Genomic DNA, 17,826 nt, shown 5'->3' with positions numbered 1-17,826 from the left:
AAAAAAAAAAAAAGGATGAGATAAGAAGAGTGGGCCATGCAGAGAAGTGGTTTTCAGGATCCTTGGCATTTTATTGCCTTTGTAAACATATATTAGATTTTAATCATAGCTGAACTGGAAAACTGGAATATTTGGCTTGTTTTCTTTCCACAGCTGAGCTATAATCTTCCTTTAGGAGAGATATTATATCTTATACTTAATAGTACAGTCAGTGTCTACAACCAAAAAACTGCTCAATAAATAGATTTGTTCTTTGGTAACAGGATGATGTCTTTATATATTACCCAAGCCTGGAAAGTAGGTCAAATATATAATAGGGTTTCTTCTGTCTTCCCAGCTCAAGACTCATGATGTCTCAGATTTAACAGCAATTGAAAGGGAAGACTCATCATTACTAACTCCTGCAGCCAAAAAACTGAAAATAGATACCAAAGAAAAGAAAGAGAAAAAGCAAAAAGTGGATGAAGATGAGATTCAGAAGATGCAGTAAGTCATTTTCTTACCATTCCCCATTTCAGTGCTTGAACTTCACCAGACAAATTTAATAAAATTTTCTTGGCCTTTAAAATTCCTTTTTCTTGGCTCAGCGCCTGTGGCTCAAGTTGCTAAGGCGCCAGCCACATACACCTGAGCTGGTGGGTTCAAATCTAGCTTGGGCCTGCCAAACAACAGTGATGGCTGCAACCAAAAAATAGCTGGACATTGTGGTGGGCACCTATAGTCCCAGCTACTTGGAAGGCAGAGGCAGGAGAATCTCTTAAGCCCAGGATTTAGAAGTTGCTGTGAGCTGTGATGCTACAGCACTCTACCCAGGGTGACAGCTTGAGGCTGTGTCTCCAAAAAAAAACCAAAAAAACTCTTTTTTCTTTTTTAAGCTCAAAATGATTAGTGCAGTATGTTATAATATAGAAAATATAAATACGTAAAAATAAAAAATACCGGTTGCGTATAGTGGCTCACGCGTGTAATCCTAGCACTCTGGGAGGCCGAGGCAGGATGATTGCCTGAGCTCACGAGTTCAAGACCAGACTGAGCCAGAGCAAGACCTAGTCTCAAAAAATAGCCAGATGTTTTGGACGGCACCTATAGTCCCAGCTACTTCAGAGGCTGAAGCAAGAGAATCACTTGAGCCCAGGAGTTTGAGGTTGCTGTAAGCTGTGATGCCATGCACTCTACCGAGGGCAACAAAGTGAGATTCTCTCTGTCTCAAAAATAAATAAATAAATAAATAAATACCACCACCTTACCACCAAAAGATACACACTGCTAATACAAGATACTTTCTATCCATGTATTTCTACAAATAAAAAATTTTTTTTTAAAAATGACAATTACCATTTTGTTTTGGAGATAAGAGATTTGTTCTGTCACCCTGGCCAGAGTGCTAAGGCCTCATCATAGCTTACTGCAACCTCAAACTCCTGAATTCCTCAGACTCCAGAGTAGCTGGGCCTCCTGGCACACACCACCATGACTCGCTAATTTTCCTATGTTTGGTAGAGATGGTGTCTTGCTCGTACTCAAGCTAGTGTCAAAACTCGTGACCTCAACTGATCCTCCTGCTTCAGCCTCCCAGAGTGCTAAGATTGTAGGCATAAGCCACCACACTCAGCTTCAAATACTGTTTTGTAACCTGTTTTTTATATGATGTTTACTGTGTTGGTACACTTTCTTTTTTTTTTTTGAGGCAGAGCCTCAAGCTGTCCCCCTGGGTAGAGTGCCATGGCATCACAGCTCACAGCAACCTCCAACTCCTGAGCTCCAGTGAGTCTCCTGCCTCCGCCTCCCAAGTAGCTGGGACCACAGGCGCCCACCACAACGCCCGGCTATTTTTTGGTTGCAGCTGTCATTGTTGTTTGGTGGCCCAGGCTGGGGATTCGAACCCGCCACCTTAGGTGTACGTGGCTGGCGCCTTAGCCAGTTGAGCCATAGGTGCCGAGCCATGTTGGTACATTTTCAAAGGCTTTTCATACATAGAGTAGAACCCGTATAAGTTCACCACCCAAGGGACTATAACAAATTGGTCAACATAAGGAACTAGGTCTACTGTACCAATTCATACATGTAGTACATGTCTGGTCTGTAAAAATTAGGTCAACTTAAGGAGGTGGTCAATGCAGCGAAGATGGACTGTATTTCCAAATTCCTATCTAAAAAGGTGTTCCATTTCATTCACACCCTACCAGCATGTGTGAATTTGTGTTCCTGCATTTTTACTAATACTGTTCTAAGTTATCAGATTTAAGAAAAATGTTATCTTGTTTTAGAATTTCTTTCATTAACAAGGGTAATTTTTTTAGAGATAAAAAAAACTGATTGACCATTGGTATTTTTGTAAATTTCCTGTTAATGTCTTTGCTCATCTTCTAAAATTGGTATGGCTTTTTTTTTTTTGGAGACAAGAGTCTCAATCTGTCACCCTGAGTAGAGTGATGTGGCATCACAGCTCACAGCAACCTTAAGCTCTCTTGCTTCAGCCTCCCAAGTAGCTGGGACTACAGGTGCCCGCCATAACACTTGGCTATTTTTGGTAGTGTTGTTTTAGCTGGCCCGGGCTGGGTTCGAACCCACCAGCCTCAGTGTATGTGGCTGGCACCCTGCCCACTGATCTATGGGCACCACCAGATATGGCTATCTTTTTACTTATTTGAAGTAATTAATTTTAAGATTATAAGCTTTTTTCCTTTTTTTTTTTTTTTTGGCAACAGTCTCACTCTGTACCCTGGGTGTAGTGCCATGGTGTCCTACCTCACAACAACGTCAAACTCTAGGGGTCAAGCATTCCTCTTGCTTCAGACTCCGGAGTAGCTAAGACTATAGGCATGCACCACTATGCCCATCTAATTTTTTTTTTTTTGCAGTTTGGCCAGGGCCAGGTTCGAACCTGCCACCCTCGGGATATGGGGCCAGTGCCCTACTCACTGAGCCACAGGCGCCACCCACTAATTTTTTTATTTTAGTAGAGAATGGGGTCTCGCTCCTTCTCAGGCTGGTCTCCAACTGCTAAGCTCGAGCAATCCACCCATCTCAGCCTCCAGAGTGTTAAGATTATAGGCCTGAGCCACTGTGTCCAGCCTCCATGTATTTTGCAAATATTTTCCCCCTAAATCTGTTATATTGAAAACCACTGGTTTGAATATAAATTTTTTTTTTTTTTGAGACAGAGCCTCAAGCTATCCCCCTGGGTAGAGTGCTATGGCATCACAGCTCACAGCAACCTCCAACCCCTGGGCTCAAGCGAGTCTCCTGCCTCAGCCTCCCAAGTAGCTGGGACCACAGGCGCCCGCCACAACGCCTGGCTTTTTTTTGGTTGCAGCCGTCATTGTTATTTGGTGGGCCCAGGCTGTATTGGAACCCACCACCTTAGGTGTATGTGGCTGGCGCCTTAGCCACTTGAGCCACAGGCGCCGAGCCGAATATAAATTTTTATATTAAATTGTTACCATCAATGTATAATGCAATAAGATACTCTTATGGGAAAACAAGACCCCATCTTGATTATAATACAATATAATAATATTTTATTTTAAGCAGGAGATATGTTATGGGAAAGAGAGCCTAAAGCTGAAGACACAGTCTGTATGACACAGTAACTTAGCATTGTTTAAGTTTTTGTTCTCAATAAAAAAGGAGGTTGTATTTCACATTTTTTCAAGTTCCCTTAAAGTAGAAATGTTATTATCTCCATTCCTCATAAGTACCAAGCCCAATGACATTGACCTCTCATGAATTCATCCTTTAATTATCTGAGACTTGTTTTATTGACTTAATAATGTGTCATAAGTATTCATTTTTATAAGCCAATTTAATTACCTGAATCTTTGTTTAGAATCCTGGTCTCTTCTTTTTCTGAGGAGCAGCTGAACCGTTATGAAATGTATCGCCGGTCAGCTTTCCCTAAGGCAGCCATTAAAAGGGTAAGGATGAAAAAATAAAAAGGGTAAGGATGGACTACCACACTTCATTTCCATCATATATGAGAACTAAACCAAAAGTATATCTGTTGTCATTTTGAAGTGAGTACTGGGCAATTCAGTGGATTATTTAGACAGCAAAATAAAAATAATATGCCTTTCAATTATCTGACCAATTTCAGTTTTATATATTAGGGATAGTATCTCAACATATAAAGTCATTACATGCTTGTATCCTTGTTTTTAATGGTTTCAATTTCAGCATGCAACCTTTAGTAAACACTGTTTCTGTGCAGAGTTCATTTACTGGTACTCTGTTTCAAAGGTAGTCTTTGACTATCTTAATCACGGTCTTTATCCTTCTTTCAAGCTGATCCAGTCTATCACTGGCACCTCTGTGTCTCAGAATGTTGTTATTGCCATGTCTGGTATTTCCAAGGTTTTCGTCGGGGAAGTTGTAGAAGAAGGTGAGTAGTGTTGGTTACAAATACTTTATTATACCTGTAGTGGTCTTTATATTACAGAACTTAAAGCATCTGTGGAGTTTCCATTAGTGCTAGAAGTTGACCAAATAAGGAGCCTCATATTCAGGAGAGCATGACCATTATTCCTGGAAAGTTTCAATACTGTGGGACAAAGCACCATCTGGGAAATCCCCCTTCCTGATTCCTATCCTTAGCCCAGGGTAACAGAAGCAGACTTTGTATTTTCTCCGGTGGACTTTGCTCATTTCTGCTGCCAAAAGTTACAAGAAAAGCAATCACCAGCAATGACCTGCGTGGTATAGTGAGTTATCCCTTTTGGTGTGACCCTTGGGAACTGCCCTGTCTATTGAGTAAAAAACCTGGCAGCTTCCCATTACTAATCTCTAGCTGGAAAAATCTATTTATTTATTTATTTTTGCAGTTTTGGGGATTGGTTTGAACCCCCCACCTCCGGCATATGGGGCCGGCGCCTTACTCCTTTGAGCCACAGGCGCCGCCCAAAATCTTTTTATTTTTTCAAGCAGGAGATATGTTTTAAACTATGAAATGAGATATACTAAAGCTAACATGATACATTTTATAGCATTCCACTAAGGAAAAACTTCTTGCTTTCCTTAGCAGACTTAAAAAGGGTTAACAAGAATTACAAGACTCAAAAGAATTATGTGATGTTATTGTGTGATAATGAAATTTTTCTATTTGTTCTGTTTAGCCCTGGATGTGTGTGAGAAGTGGGGAGAAATGCCACCACTACAACCCAAACATATGAGGGAGGCTGTTCGAAGGTTAAAGTCAAAGGGACAAATCCCTAACTCGAAGCACAAGAAAATTATCTTCTTCTAGACCGAAGTCTAGAAATATCTATTACTGACAGAAGAAGTACATTCCAGACTTCCTATTAAATGAGACTTTCTGCACTGGTGCTTTAGTATCTCTAGTCCTCCAAGGATTTCATGATTTGAATATTTTTCTCAAAACTCTTAATATCTGTATATGCAGAAAGTATACAGCTTATTTCATACTTGTCTTGACTAATTTTGGGACCCCTTATGGTATTTTGAGGTAATTTTCTCTTGGCTAGTTGGAAGAAAGGTGCCTGGGCCTTAACCATCTTCTGGACAGGAGAGCTGCTTTCAGAGAGAGAAAACCTTTCTGAGACAGCTTTGATGGTTTCACATTGAAGCTTAAATTAAGATGCTAAGATAGGTTTTTTCCAATGTCTGGTTTTAAGTAGATGAAACCATCAGAATGTTTGACTTGGGATTCCCTATCATGAGGAACGTGATAGTAGCAGTACTAATAATTTGTGCTTATAAAGATTTAAGATTCTCTTATGGATTTTTTGAGTGATCATTAAACGGTTTTCCAATTTGCCAAATGTATATTCTTTTTCTGCCTAGCTGGTTGGAATGGTGCAAAGTTTGTTATTCTTTTTGGTATCCCATTAAAATTGGTCTTGGCTTTTTTGTGAAAATTTGAACCCTTCTCATTTTCTAGCAGAACCATTAGAATTTTTTTCATAAAAGAATACTCTACTAAAGACACAAATTATATAGAATAAAGAAATAAAAGAAAGCACTTCAAGCACTATGCAAACAATATAAAAGCCCATGTATTTCAGATTCCTATAAAAAGATATACCACAACCAATTTTGTTTAATAAGTTTAATTTGATTTTTCTCAGGTGGTTCACAGAACCAGTACACTCAAAGTTTAATTAAATACTGCAACATTAAAATTTCCCAATACTGACCAAGATTCCAGTTCATCAGATACATTCTCATTGTTTTTTCCAACTAGAGAGGAATGGAGTGACCTTTTTTTGACAGTGATTAGAAGTAATAAGGCTATTTATTGTATATAATTGACAATCTCTAAGAATTCTTTTATCTCTACCTCAGTGTCATAGGGAGAAGGGTCTTGAACCTATTCTCTTTTGAAGCTTTCCTGAGCATCTGTTAATAAAGATTCCAATTCTGTTTTAGCACCCTGAGTGGGGAAAACATCTTGGACTCAGAAAATTGGGCAAGTCTGACTTACAAACAACCTTACATTAAAACTCATAGCTTTAAACATGAACTTAGCCAGTGGAAAAGACACTTGAGGCACTCCATAAAGAAATGCTTAAAACTCAGTCTAAATCTTGACCAAAAACTAATAAACTGACAAAAAAGATATTCTCTCAGGGATTTTTTTTTTTAACAGTTAAAGGAACTGTTCTATTGCAGTTAAGAAATAGGGAATAAGGCTGAAACTTAACAAAGGAGAAAGATCAAATCCCGAGTCTGGCCACTTAGCAAAGCCTCACTGCTAAAGGTTATATATATATTTCTCGTGTGTCAGGTGGAAAGTAATCCGCATCCAATAATAGTGCTATTATCTATACTTATCCAAAGGTGAATAGGAATCTTCCTATTGTGACAGAAGATGGGGGAACAACCAGATGAAGGCCTTAGTCTCTGAAAGGACAGTGCATCACACCAAATTCTGTGGCCCTTAATGACTGATAAATTACAGTGACACAGCTTTTATAGATCTCAAATAACCAGCTATCATTCATACTAACTTGTGTAGCGCAGTTCATTGTTTCCATGTTTTCTGATTTTACTAGTTTAGGCAAGTATTAAATAAGTGAGAAGGGGGAAAAACCCTGGTATAAAGGTTTGTAATGGAAAGTTGCTATGTAAATATGGCAATACTTTAAAGTATCTTCTTTCTACCACTCTCCACACACACCCGTTAAGGGAAAACTAATGTAAATGAGTTAAATGGAAGCACTTAAGTTATATAGGGTTTGTGAAGGGTGGTGTTTATCTTTTGTATATTCCATACACAGGGACCATTCTTTTCAGAACCATGAAAAGGGGGCATAAAGGTTGAGACCCATGGTAAAATGAAAATCAGATGTAATATGTGTATATAGTAAAAACCAGCCATCATGTGTATAGAATCTGCTCCTGTTTAAGGAAACTAGGTCAATTGTTCCAGTGAGTTGAAAAAAATTTGAGATTTATACCCATCCCTGCAGCCCAGCTGAAGGGAAGATTTAAACTCTAGTCTATGACACATTAAAGCATATCCCTAGTACATCCATGTAAAAAGGAAATCTAGACAATCACAGATAATACATAATTGTAAATGCTTCACAGCTGAAATGGTAATGTGCAGTGGCTGAAGTCTTTGAGGAATAGTGGTGGTAGGTATTCCTCCAGACATTTTCTTGAGGTATTGTTATTTATTCAGAGTCTCATAGCTCCAAGGCAGAAATCATAAGTAGTCCAAATGGGCTGATACTATTCTTTGCTTCCATTATTTTCATTTACAGTTACCATGAGGCCTATTTCCAGTTCATATTTCTTCATTATGAAAAAGTCTTTCTCCCAATTAACACGTGCATGAAATTATATAAGCTGATTTTTACTAAGTCTCATGGGATAATGCCTCCTGCCATAATATATTTCAAAACACAATGGCCAAAACTGCCACATAGGAAAGTGAAATTCTAGGGCTCCATTTGTTACATGGACAAGAGTCCTAAAATCTTTCAGACAGCCCAGAAACCTGACTGAGCTCTGACCATTAAGGTGTTAGCCTTGGTACTTAGTAGATATTTCTACTGCCTCCCCCCAAGTATAAGCTTAGGTAAAAGCATGACCAAAATTGCCTATTAGACATTGTCTTCCCATGGAAGTATACCAATAGATATGGTAGGCAGGGGGAAAAGGGATGAGAAGAGAATCAGAATGTGATTTTAAACCAATTCAGGGAAGCCTAACGTGGAATAACTCAACTTTTCAGCTACTAAATCACTGTCACCTCCAAGAACATTAGAGGTACCATATTTCAGCTCAACATTCAGCCTTTAAAAAAAGTACTAAGTAGTAGTTTGTGAAGGGATGCAGTTAACCCTCTCAGTTATATATAGCCAAGTAGCCTTACTTTTCTGTAATTCCTTTGGGGAGGCCATCATACAAAGATTCTGCTAGCACCTCTTGGACAATGAGCTCCTTACATTTCTGATTTTTACCTAAGGCTATGAAATTGAGCCCCAGAGCCAGTGTTTCAGTACCAGGTCTTTGTTCTTGACTGGATATTTGATCAAACACTCCCATCAGTTCTCCTCGTTGCAGATTATCATCTACATTTTAAGGATGTAACCTCATATGGAAGTACCTCCACCCCACGATAATTTTCACTATTCTCTGGACCTTTCCTCCTTTCACCAAATATTTTGTAAATAAAATCACTAGAATCACACAGATAATTTGGTTAAGACATAACCATGAGGGAGGCGCCTGTGGCCCAGTGAGTAGGGTGCCAGCCCCATATACTGCAGGTGGCAGGTTCGAACCCAGCCTTGGCCAAACTGCAACAATAAAAATAGCCGGGCATCGTGGCAGGTGCATGTAGTCCCAGCTACTCAGGAGGCTGAGGCAAGAGAATCAACTAAGCCCAAGAGCTAGAGGTTGCTGTGAGCTGTGACACTACAGCACTCTACAGAGGGCAATGAGACTCTGTCTCTTTTAAAAAAAAGGAGGCAAAATCATGATTTTGTATGAAGTGCTGTACTTTATGTTGTCTCCAAAAGCTCTTACTCACGTCAGAGGGCAGTTAGGCTTTTGGCCACAGCAAGACATTGATCCCTCCTCCCTTTCAGCAATACTTTAATCTCTTTCCTGAGTTCCAACAGAGCTCACTGCTTTATCAGCTGATAATTCTTCCATAAATACATTACCTTATTATTACTATGCTGAATTTCACCTGTCACTTTTCTGAGAATTCACAGCCCTGCTTATTTAAGTGACCCTTCTATGGTTTTTTGTTTATTTCATCTTCTGATATACCTTTCACTGCCTGGAAATAGTGACATTAATTTCATTGTAAAATCCTACTTTCAGGTCATGTATACAAAAATTTAAAGGTTGAACAAAGATCAACCCTTAGGTAATCTCTCCTGTTAACATTCTGTCCGAAAAAAAGTTTCTTTATTCCTAAGTCTCTGTTTCATAAGCATGGCAAGTTCCCACAATCCCACATTAACTGGTGTTTTTAAAATTCTGGAAAAAACTAGATGATGTCCCTTTATACATACATGTTTCTTTTTATCCTCATAAAAAATCCTCCATCTTGAGAGGCTGAGGCAGGAGGATAACTTGAGCCCAGGAGTTCAAGGCCGCAGTGAGCTATGACTACCACTGCACTTCATCCTTGGCAACAGAGTGAGATCCCATCTCTTAAAAACACACACACTAGGCTCAGCACCCATAGCACAGTGGTTACGGCACCAGCCACATGCACCAATGGCGGTGGGTTTGAACTCAGCCCAGGTCAGCTAAACAGCAATGACAACTACAACCAAAAAACAGCCGGGCGTTATGGCTGGCGCCAGTAGTCGTAGCTACTTGGGAGGCTGAGGCAAGAGAATCACTTAAGCCCAAGAGTTGGAGGCTGCTGTGAGCTGTGATGTCACAGCACTCTACTGAGGGTGACATAGTCTCTGTCTCAAACACACACATACTAGACTATGCAAGTCAAGCATGATTTCCCATAAAGGAAACCTTTTTACTTTTCCTTCAATAGGTCACTTGTGATCAAGACTTTAGTTTCACTAAATCATTATTTTACCATCTTGCCAAGTAAAGGTGAGTTAGCTGATGAACTTCTGTCCAATCAACACAGCTTGAAGTGCATCACAGGGCAGTATGAATACAGGTAGAGTGTTGGAGAAAAATTAGGGAAAAAAGGGAATAGCTGTTACAGGGCAGGGCAAAACCTAGTTGGGTTCAAGGGTTTTGAGTTTTTTTTTTTACCGAAGTCTAAAGTACATGATTTTAAAAAGACAGTGATAAAGGGGAGAGGCAACAGGTTGAGATGTTTATATTAAAGTTTAAAATATTTTCAGCTTGTAAACCATGCAGTGCTGAAGAGAGCACTGGTAGAAAGTCAGGGCTAGAAAAGCAGATGGGACCTCTCAGGTGCACCTGTGGTGGACAGGACTCAGAAGCAAACTCCTCTATTGATTTCTACCATATGCTTTCAGCCTCAGAGTGAATAATTTTTCGTAATTTCAAATAAATTATGGAGGGGAGAGATGATATGGCTGAGTCACTATTGTGTTTACTTCCTACCACAGCATCACAGTGATGAAAGCATAACAGAAAGGAAGCATAACCCTAAAAAATCTGATTATAATATCAGCCAGGATGATACGAGCTTGTTTCCCTTTCCAAAAAAGGCACAATCCAGGTCTCCCTTATTCTTGTGCCTCTCCTGACCTCCCAACCCGCCTCTGCTGGGCTATTTCCTGATCCATTCCACTATCAACGCCAAAGTTCAGATCAAGGACTTTTTAGGTCTACTATAGGAAGCTCTGCAACATGGAATCTTTGGTGGCTCTTTGGATGACTGGAGAGGTGGGTACTCTGCTTGTTCACATAGCCTGTAAAGGAAGCAAATGTCCCTGCCATGAAAGTATGAGCTAAAATGGCCCTACAGTGTCAAGAAGATTCCACCTAGTATGAAGAGGGCCAAAAGGCTTTATATAGGCAAGACATGATGATTAAACCAGACACAAAGCAAGCCCTAATTTCCTGCGATGTGGTCACACTTTGCCCTGTCCTCCATCTAAGACAGAACAGCTAATAGAAAGCACACCACACGAATGAATTGGGCACTCCTCAGTTCCTCTGGCATCCACAGCAGACTTACTCAACGCTGGATGGTGCCTTCTGTCCTAGGTGGTGCTATTGCTGGTGATCTCTCTCCTTGGTACAGGCTGAGCCACTGCTATCAGAGCTCAAAGAGGGGGTTATATTTCCTAATTTCCTGAAGAAGTTTTTCTTTATCCTGGTTAGCACTGGCCAATGCTTTCTTAGTTTCTATAAGTTCTTTTTGTAGGGTAGGAAGTTCTTTCACCTGAGGAACAATAAATAGTTCACAGTTAATAAGCATGGTAATATCATACTGCAATAATAGCCAGTAAAGGGAACAAGAAGGAAGAATTCAAACAGAAAAACTCACAGGTATAGCTTAATGATGAGAAGAACTCAACTAAATCTAAGAGCCTAATTCCCGTTTAAGTTCTAGCAAGTACAATATATGATCAGCAACCATTCAGCACCAGCTCCTTAGATCTTCAGCATTTCTAAAAGTTGCTGCTAGGTGAGAGGAGCCCAAACCACCAGTAGCACAAGCAACCTTTTCTGTACTCTGAGTTATAACAGCTGCACAATTATGGCCCGTAAAGGTTATGGGAAGATATTATTCAGTTATGACCTCACCTGCTGTCCAAAAACCTTGCCTGTGGGCAAAAGAAACAACTGTTCTTTGGGGGGCTGTCTCTTTTCACTTTTAGGTGCTTCAGCCAATGGCCTGTCATGAGCAGCAGCTGTGGGGAAAAGTAAAGATTCCAAGTAACAAACTGCTGTCAACTCCCAGATAGTTCATGTAATAGTAGCTACTATTCACTTAACAGGATAAAAAAGAAGAGCCAGGAGGCTGATAAGCCCAACTCACCGCCTATGTGGAATATACCGTCATCACTCCGCTTCAGTACAACATGTTCCATGGCCACAGTGATGGGGATAGGGCCTGGAGATGTTGGGTAGATGGGAGGAATATCATCCTGCAGGAAAGAAGGAAACCACATGATGCCCCCAAACAGCTCAGAGGAATTTAGATAATATAATGCACGCTCCTACCATTGTTTCTCTATACATCCTTGGAAGGTCTGAGAGGAATATTTGAGTTTCTCTCATTCTAGAGATTATAAAACTGAGGATCAGATACCTGAAAGTTCACGCATGTTAAGGTTGTATGCCAAAGAGAAGGCCAGGTGTGGTGGCTGACACCTGTAATCCTAGCACTTTGGGAGGCCAAGGTGGATCACCTGAGCTCAGGAGTTCAAAACCTGCCTGAGCAAGAGCAAGACCTTATCTCTAAAAACTAGCCAGGCATTGTGGTGGGCACCTGTACTCCCAGCTACTTGGGAGGCTGAGGAAAGAGGATCACTTGAGCCCCAGAGTTTGAGGCTGCTGTGAGCTACACCACAGCAGTCTACTGAGGGCAACAAAGTAAGACTATGTCTCCAAAAAAAAAAAAAAAGATACCGTTAGGGTTAGAGACAAGGTCTCCTCACCTGAATGCTAGCTTTTTTGACAGAAACACATATTTATATACCACTATAACACTGACAGAGACTGATAACTATGCACTTCCTGTCTTGATCCTCACATTTCACAGTGGCCAAGGAAAAGGTTAAAAGCTGTCACTGATTCCTTGCTTGACAAAATCCAAAAATTCTTTTTACCTTTATTTATTTATTTATTTGAGACAGAGCCTCAAGCTATCGCCCTGGGTAGAGTGCCAGGGCATTCCAGCTCACAGCAACCTCCAACTCCTAGGCACAAGCAATTCTGCCTCTGCCTCCCAAGTAGCTGGGACTACAGGCACCTACCACAGAGCCCGGCTATTTTTTGGTTGCAGCAGTCAATGTTATTTGGCGGGCCTAGGCTGGATTTGAACCCACCAGCTCAGGTGTATGTGGCTGGCACGTTAGCCGCTTGAGCCACAGGCACCAAGCCTCCTTTTACCTTTAGGGTAATGCTGGAGTTCAGGAGCTCGATCTGCATGGGAACTACCACTGGGATCTCCTCATCCTCCAAGAAGGGTCCCAGGCCATTGAGCACCGAAGTGAGCAGCTCAAGGTTGCAGCCACGAAGCAAGAAATGCAGGAAGCCATTTTGTGTGGCCAGGGGGGAATGAACTGCAGCATGAGGCCCCACTTCAAAGCGAAGGCCCACAGCTGGCCTGTTCTGCCCAGTCTTCAATGTTGGGGATTCCTGAAAGCATGTAACTTTGTGAAGAAAGACAGGAAAACATATTAACAGCCAAGCACTTTAAGCCCTTTACATATCTTTTATATTCATAACAACACTGTCAAAAGTATTGTCATCACTCCCATCATATAGCTAAATGAACTGAGTCACAGAATAACTTGCCCAAACTAACACAGTAAATAGCAAGGATAGGATCTGGACTCTGGTAGCCTAACTGCAAAGTTCATGGGCTTAGCTACTTTGCTGTAATTCCTCTCAAGGTATTAAGAGAGGCTTAAGGGCGAAAAAAGCTGAACTTATTATAAATCTGAGAAACTGGGCTGATGGCCAAAAATGGCCATTAAAAGATAGGACCCTAAATACCACTAAATTTGAATGTCTCTTCCTTTCCCCAAGTCTTAGTCTTCTCATCTCTCACTGATAAAAGCCAAGCAGAATCTATGCTAAACTCTCTAAAACTCCATATAAACAATCTCAGGTGGCTGGGCATGGTGGCTCACACCTGTTATCCCTAGCACTCTGGGTGGATTGCTTGAGCTCAGGAGTTTGAGATCAGCCTGAACAAGAGGAAGACCCCCAAATAGAAGAAAAGTAAACTAGCCATGGATAGTAGCAGGTGACTGTAGTCCCAGCTACTCAAGAGGCTGAGGGAAAAGGATGAGGTTGCTGTGAGCTATGATACCACAGCACTCTACCCTAGGTGACAGAGGGAGACTTTCTCTATAAAATAAAATAGCAATCTCAGGTGTACCCAAGAATATGGAATAACTTACATATTTATGGAACTGCAAATTGATAAAATCATTTTGGAAAATAACTTGGGATTATCTAGTCAAGTTGAAACTGTACCTACCCAAATGATCTAGAAATTATATCCTCAGGATTATAGCCCTGGAAAAACTCTCGAACATATATACCAGGAGACATGTACAAGGATATTCACAACAACCCTATTGGAATAGCAAAAAAACTGGAAACAATCTAAATGTCTATTCAGAATAGACTTAGAAAATACATAGGTACAAGGCATATTTTAAGGGTGATGGAAATGTTTTAAAATTGTGTTGTTGGTAATAGTTATAAAACCCTATAAATTTATTAAAACTTATCAAACTGTAGACTTAAAATGAGTCAGTTCTATACTATGCTAATAGTATAGAATAAAGCTGTTTTTAAAAAGCAAAAAGTGGTGTATGTATATAATAGAATATTATTTCATCATGAAAATGAATGAATTACATAGCTAATTCAATAATCTAGAAGAAGTTAATGAATATCATGTTATATGAAAGCAGCAAATCAAAAAATAATACAGGCCGGGTACCGTGCTAATGCTTGTACTCCTAACACTCTGGGAGGCTGAGATGGGAAGTTTGAGGTTGCTGTGAGCTATAACACTCTAGCACTCAACCAAGGGTGACAAAGTAAGGCTCTGTCTAAAAATAATAATAATAATGCAAGTTATTATTCTATTTAAAAAACTCAAAAACCTGTAAAGCTAAATAATATACAAACATGGAAAAGTTATAAAGTAAAGCAAGAGAATGACAAATACAAAATTCAGGATAGTGATTACCTATGACAAGTGAGAGACAGGAAAATTCAGGAGAGGGACTTCCAGAAACTTCAAAGGTAATGATACTGCTGTATTTATCAAAAGGTAGAAGGTACACGGGTGCATTGTATTGTTATCATTTTATGCCTTACGGGTATTTATAAGTATTCTTTAGTATCTACTCAATATTTTAAAAAACAGGCAGGGTGCAGTGGCTCTTATCAGTCCCAGCACTCTGGAAGGCCAAGGTGGGTGGATCACCTGAGTTCAGGAGTTGGAGACCAGCCTTAGCAAGAACAAGACCCTGTCTTCTACTTAAAATAGGAACAAAAAAAACTAGCCAGGCACCTAAAATAAAATCCCAGCTCCTCTGCAGGCTAAGGCTAGAGAGCTCTTGAGCCCAAAAGTTTGAAGTTGCTGTGAGCTATAACAACATGGCACTCTATCCACAGTGATAGAGTGAAAAAAATTTTTTTTAAAATAATTTTTAAGTGAAGCATGTAACATAAGCCTATATTTTTCTTTCTTTCTTTTTTTTTTTTTGGCCAGGGCTGGATTTGAACCCACCACCTCTGGCATATGTGGCCAGTGCCCTACCCTTTTGAGCCACAGGCACTGCCCAAGTCCATATTTTTTAAGTTATCTTTTTAAAGTATAAATGATAATTCACATCAAAGGACTGTCTAAATGATAAAAGGTCCCTGATCAAATAGCATTTTATGTTAGCAGCCATACAAATGAAGAAGTAGAGAGTGTCCTGATATATAAGCTCAAGGACTATCCAGGAAGTAAAAATGAAAAATAGCACAGTGAATGCAAAGCCCCAGAAAGAGCTCTGGAAGGTTCTTTGGAAAAAGGAGTATACATTAGGGTTTTTCCTCCTCCTAATGGCTGCTGGAGAAAAAGACCAAAGGCTTACCACTAGAGCAACTACCCTTAGGACATACTGACAAGAACAAATTAATCTATGGCCACAGTACATAAATCCCACCAGGTCTCTGGAATGGCCATCATCCTCACCTGGGCTCTGTCCATGAAGAAACTGCCAGTGTCCCACGGTGCCCAGCTGCTGGAGGGTCAGTTCCTCTGCTTGTAGGGCTACAGACAGGTCGTCACCACGTACCTCAATCCCAAAAGACACCTCATTCACCTTCAAGACCACAACTGAGACCTATTAAAGGAGATTCTCTTAGTTCCAAGCCCCAAGCTCCCAGCTCAGAGCCTACCATCTGCAAAAAGGAAAGTAGAGCAGCTGACCGGGTGAAAGATAAAGTCTTCTCCACTGTGTGAAATGGAACTATTGGCCTCTGGTGACCTTTGGTCATAATTATCCACAACAGGGGTCCGTGGAACAACAGCATCATCTAAGATATTTGGAAAAGATCCTGGTGGGACAGATTCGGAACCAGGCTCTGCATGAGAAAAGATGATAGAAGAGTTCAAAATTCAAAATATAGCAGAACTTCCATAGTTGAACACTTCCCTACAGTGACTACCTCCTTAAGTTCACCTAATTTTCATACATATACCACATGGTACAAATATATCAGTACAGCAGGCCTACATCCTTATGTTGACCACCTTCATGAATGTTGACCAGCTTATTATAATCCCTGGGGTGGTCAACTTACAGAGGTTCTACTGTATTCTGTTCAAATCCAACCTTCAACAACAATGACAACTGTAAAAATAAAATGTGGCATTCATAAGACAACTGAAAATTTGAAAACTATCTAGATACTTGATGAATTTAGGGAATTACTATTAATTTTTAAAGCATGATAATTAATGGTTATTTGGTCACATTTTTAAAAGTCTAAGTGGAAACAACCCAAGCATCTAATGGATGAATGGATAAACACAATGTGGTAAATACCAAGAATGGAACAGTATTCTGCCATAAGGAAAGAGATTCTGACATATGCTATAACACAGGAAAACCTTGAGGTATTACATTGAATGGAGTGAGTTACAAACGAACAATGTATGATTCCCACTTATATGAAGTACCAAAAGTGGTCAAATTTATAGACAGAAAACAGAATGGTGGTTACCAGGGCTGGAGGGACAGGGAATGGGGAGTTAGTATTTAGCAAGTATAGTTTCACTTTTGCAAGATGACGAAACTCCTGGAGATAGACAGTGATAATGGCTGTACACCAATGAGAATGTACTTAATGCCACTGAACTATACACTCAAAAATGGTTAAGATGGTAACTTTTATATATATTTTACCACAGTTTATTTTTATTTATTTTGTTGTTGTTGTTGCAGTTGTCATTGTTGTTTAGCTGGCCCAGGCCAGGTTCGAACCCACCAACCTTGGTGTATGTGGCTGGCACTATAACCACTGTGCTACGGGCACCAAGCCTTCTACCAGAATTAAAAAAAAAAAAAAATTTAAGTCTATATTTTAAAGCAACACATAACTGAAAGTATTTATGGACAAAAGGGTCTTTCGGCTCGGTGCCCGTAGCTCAGTGAGTAAGCCTCACACACCAAGGCTAGTGGGAACGGGCCTGGCCTGGGCCTGCTAAACAACAATGACAACTGCAACCAAAAAATAGCCGGGGATTATGGCAGGTGCCTGTAGTCCCAGCTAATCTGGAGGTTGAGACAAGAGAATCGCTTAAGCCCAAGAGTTTGAGGTTGCTGTGAGCTGTGACACCACAGCCCTCTACTGAGGGCAACATAGTTAGACTCTATCTCAAAAAAAAAAAAGGATATCTTTGGGGACTGCTTGAAATAATAGTAATATGGGATAAAAGGAAATAGGCAGTAATGTGTATGAAACAAGAACAACCACAAATTCTAATGTTGAACTAGATAATGAGGATATGATGGTTCATTATTTATTTATACACATATTCGAAAATTTCCATAAGAAGTTACAAATGGGCTCGGCGCCTGTGGCTCAAGTGGCTAAGGCGCCAGCCATGTACACCCAAGGTGGCGGGTTCGAATCCAGCCCGGGCCCACCAAACAACAATGACGGCTGCAACCAAAAAATAGCCGGGCATTGTGGCGGGCGCCT

General features: G+C 40.3%; 2 protein-coding genes across 4 annotated transcripts in view; one reads left to right on the top strand and one right to left on the bottom strand.

The window, feature by feature from the left end:
* TAF11 (TATA-box binding protein associated factor 11) overlaps positions 1-5,772 on the top strand; it is a 15,361-nt gene extending 9,589 nt beyond the window's left edge. Inside the window, exons 2-5 of one of the 2 annotated variants that reach the window (XM_003789118.3) lie at positions 338-486; positions 3,830-3,917; positions 4,285-4,381; positions 5,112-5,772. In XM_003789118.3, the coding sequence (XP_003789166.1) occupies positions 338-486; positions 3,830-3,917; positions 4,285-4,381; positions 5,112-5,242 (465 nt within the window). In that variant the 3' untranslated portion in view covers positions 5,243-5,772. The remainder of the gene's footprint in view (positions 1-337; positions 487-3,829; positions 3,918-4,284; positions 4,382-5,111) is intronic. The other variant, XM_012804883.2, reaches the window with a different exon arrangement.
* A 5,148-nt stretch (positions 5,773-10,920) lies between these two features.
* UHRF1BP1 (UHRF1 binding protein 1) overlaps positions 10,921-17,826 on the bottom strand; it is an 83,495-nt gene continuing 76,589 nt past the window's right edge. Inside the window, exons 16-21 of one of the 2 annotated variants that reach the window (XM_023512888.1) lie at positions 16,049-16,203; positions 15,812-15,962; positions 12,991-13,253; positions 11,915-12,023; positions 11,680-11,786; positions 10,921-11,314 (exon numbers count right to left, since the gene is read on the bottom strand). In XM_023512888.1, the coding sequence (XP_023368656.1) occupies positions 11,189-11,314; positions 11,680-11,786; positions 11,915-12,023; positions 12,991-13,253; positions 15,812-15,962; positions 16,049-16,203 (911 nt within the window). In that variant the 3' untranslated portion in view covers positions 10,921-11,188. The remainder of the gene's footprint in view (positions 11,315-11,679; positions 11,787-11,914; positions 12,024-12,990; positions 13,254-15,811; positions 15,963-16,048; positions 16,204-17,826) is intronic. The other variant, XM_023512889.1, reaches the window with a different exon arrangement.

This window comes from Otolemur garnettii, unplaced genomic scaffold (assembly GCF_000181295.1).
Source record: "Otolemur garnettii isolate 467f Iridium unplaced genomic scaffold, OtoGar3 scaffold00031, whole genome shotgun sequence".
Taxonomy (NCBI): Eukaryota; Metazoa; Chordata; class Mammalia; order Primates; family Galagidae; genus Otolemur; species Otolemur garnettii.
The sequence above is the reverse complement of the archived record's forward strand: the minus strand, read 5'-3'. Positions and strand labels throughout refer to the sequence as shown.